Source organism: Cebus imitator, unplaced genomic scaffold (assembly GCF_001604975.1).
Source record: "Cebus imitator isolate Cc_AM_T3 unplaced genomic scaffold, Cebus_imitator-1.0 Scaffold35, whole genome shotgun sequence".
NCBI lineage: Eukaryota > Metazoa > Chordata > Mammalia > Primates > Cebidae > Cebus > Cebus imitator.
Genome location: NW_016107350.1, coordinates 9,367,371 through 9,369,714, shown reverse-complemented (window position 1 = coordinate 9,369,714; position 2,344 = coordinate 9,367,371). Strand labels below are relative to the sequence as shown.

The window sequence follows — 2,344 nt, the reverse complement described above, 5'->3', positions numbered from 1 at the left end:
AAAAAAGAAGAAGAAATAAACCACAGAAATAAATCCAATAAATTAATTTTTTGTGGAGGTTTATTTTCCCTTTCACAAACAAATCACTTCTCAGGAGGAATAACGTGGGAGTAACCACAGGAAGATCACTTGGAAAAGCACTCAGAGATCAGGGTCAAGGTAAGCTTCTATTTGCCCCTGTTATTTTCTAAGGAAGATATACCTTCAACGCCCCCAACATCACATTAACCTTACAAAGGGAAGCAGGACTGAGAAGCAACAAAGTGTCCCTCATCAGAGAGCCCTGTCTATCAAGCAGTCATTTCAAAAGCGTTTCAGATGCGACACCACATGGGTTCTCACCTTGTCGAAAGCAGGATAGACAGCACGGATTTCCGTCAACCAGCCGTATGGCATGTGACCCACAGGGTAAGTGGCTGTCAAAATCGCCACTGCCTGCAACAGAAGAGTTGGCAGAGTTAGCAGGGTATCAGCAGAAAGTCCTCCAGGAGCGACAGTAGGTGACAAAGCACGCCAACTCAGGTGCAGAGGACAGAGCCCTCCACACTGGGTGACAAGCATCAGGGTGGGGGGATGTGCACAGGATGGCCAGGGAGGGGAGGACTGACAGCGAGTTGGGCTCCTAAGGGCAGGCACTCCGCTGCATCCCTGGGAGTGGAGTGAACCAGCCAACAAAGTGGACATGAAACAAGGAGGATATATCACGTTTCATGTGGATCCAACAAGAAGTGCAGACCACTAGCTGAGAAGCCAAGACTTCTTTTTCTTTTTCCCTCCCTCCCTCCCTCCTTTCCCTCTCTCTCTTTCTTTCTGCCAAGATTTCCCTCCCTCCCTTCCTCTTTTTCTTTTCTTTTCTTTCGGGGGAATACCGGAGTTTTATTATTACTCAAAATCTGTCTCCCCAAACATTGGGATCTGAGATGAAATTACAAGGGGTTGGAACTGTCTTCTTTCTCTGAGTCACTTCCTGGCTGGGGGCCACAAGATTCGATGAGCCAATTTATTGACATGGGTGGGACCAGCTGATCCATCAAGTACAGGGTCTGCAAAATATCTCAAGCACTGATCTTTGGAGCAGTTTAGGGAGGGTCAGAATCTTGTAGCCTCCAGCTGCATGACTCCTAAAGCATAATTTCTAATATTGTGGCTAATGTTAGTCCTACAAAGGCAATCTAGTCTCCAGGCAAGAAGGAGGTCTGCTTTGGGAAAGGGCTGTTACCACCTTTGTTGAAACTATAAACTAAGTGTCTCCCAAAGTTAGTTCAAGCTTATGTCCAGGAATGAACAAGGACAGCTTGGAGGTTAGAAGCAAGATGGAGTCAGTTAAGTTAGATCTCTTTCGCTGTCTCAGTCATAATTTTGCAAAGATGGTTTCAATCCCTCCCTTTGGGTTTTAATAACACCTTAAAGTGTAGGCTATGATGTCGGGAAAACGCGGTTGATCGCTCAGGTCCACCACACTCCAGAATCTTTGCTCATTCCATTGAGCCACACAGAACCCTCTAGTTTAGCTCCATTTATTCTGGATTATCAAAATGAAATTGCAAGCCCTCTCTGCTCTCTGCAGGGTCTCTTCCTTGGGATCCACCTCTAAGCCTCCACTCTGTCCTTCAGGGTCGCTGACATTTTGCGTGGCTGTTGGTGGCTCTGTGCTATTACTCTCCTTCCAACCCAACTCACTCCCAGTATGTTTGGTCAATATGGCCCGACTTAGATTTTTAATTTAAGAAAATTAAGTATGGCCGGGTGTGGTGGCTCACGCCTGTAATCCTAGCACTTTGGGAGGCTGAGGTGGATGGGTCACCTGAGGTCAGAAGTTCAAAACCAACCTGGCCATCATGGTGAAACCCCACCTTTACAAAAACATAAATAAATAAAAGAAAAATAAAATTAAGTACATATTTTGTGCAGAAAGCTATCGGTGTGTTTCCATGAAAATGAGAGTTTCTGGCCAGATACAGTGGCTCATGCCTATGATCCCAGCACTCTGGGAGGCTGAGGTAGGAGAATTGCTTGAGCCCAGGAGTTCCAGACCAGCCTGGGCAACAAAGCAAGACACCGTCTCTACAAAAGAAATTAAAACATTAGCTGGGTATGGCGGCTCAGGAGGCTGAGGCAGGAGGATCGCTTGAGCCCAGGAGATGGAGGCTGCAATGAGCTATGATCGTGCCACCATTCACTCCTACCTGGGTGAGAAAACAAGACCCACCTCTTAAAGAAAAAAAATAGGCTGGGTGTGGTTGCTCACACCTGTAATCCAAGCACTTTGGAGGCCAAGGCTGGCAGATCACCTGAGGTCGGGAGTTCAAGACCAGCCTGACCAACATGGTGAAACCCAGTCTAA

At 46.8% G+C, this 2,344-nt stretch overlaps 1 protein-coding gene across 1 annotated transcript in view; it reads right to left on the bottom strand.

Annotated features, from left to right (window-relative positions):
- The window catches only part of ANKH (ANKH inorganic pyrophosphate transport regulator), a 166,753-nt gene that overhangs the window by 44,601 nt on the left and 119,808 nt on the right, over positions 1-2,344 (bottom strand). Inside the window, exon 7 of the mRNA XM_017524665.2 lies at positions 343-435. Within this exon, the coding sequence (XP_017380154.1) occupies positions 343-435 (93 nt within the window). The remainder of the gene's footprint in view (positions 1-342; positions 436-2,344) is intronic.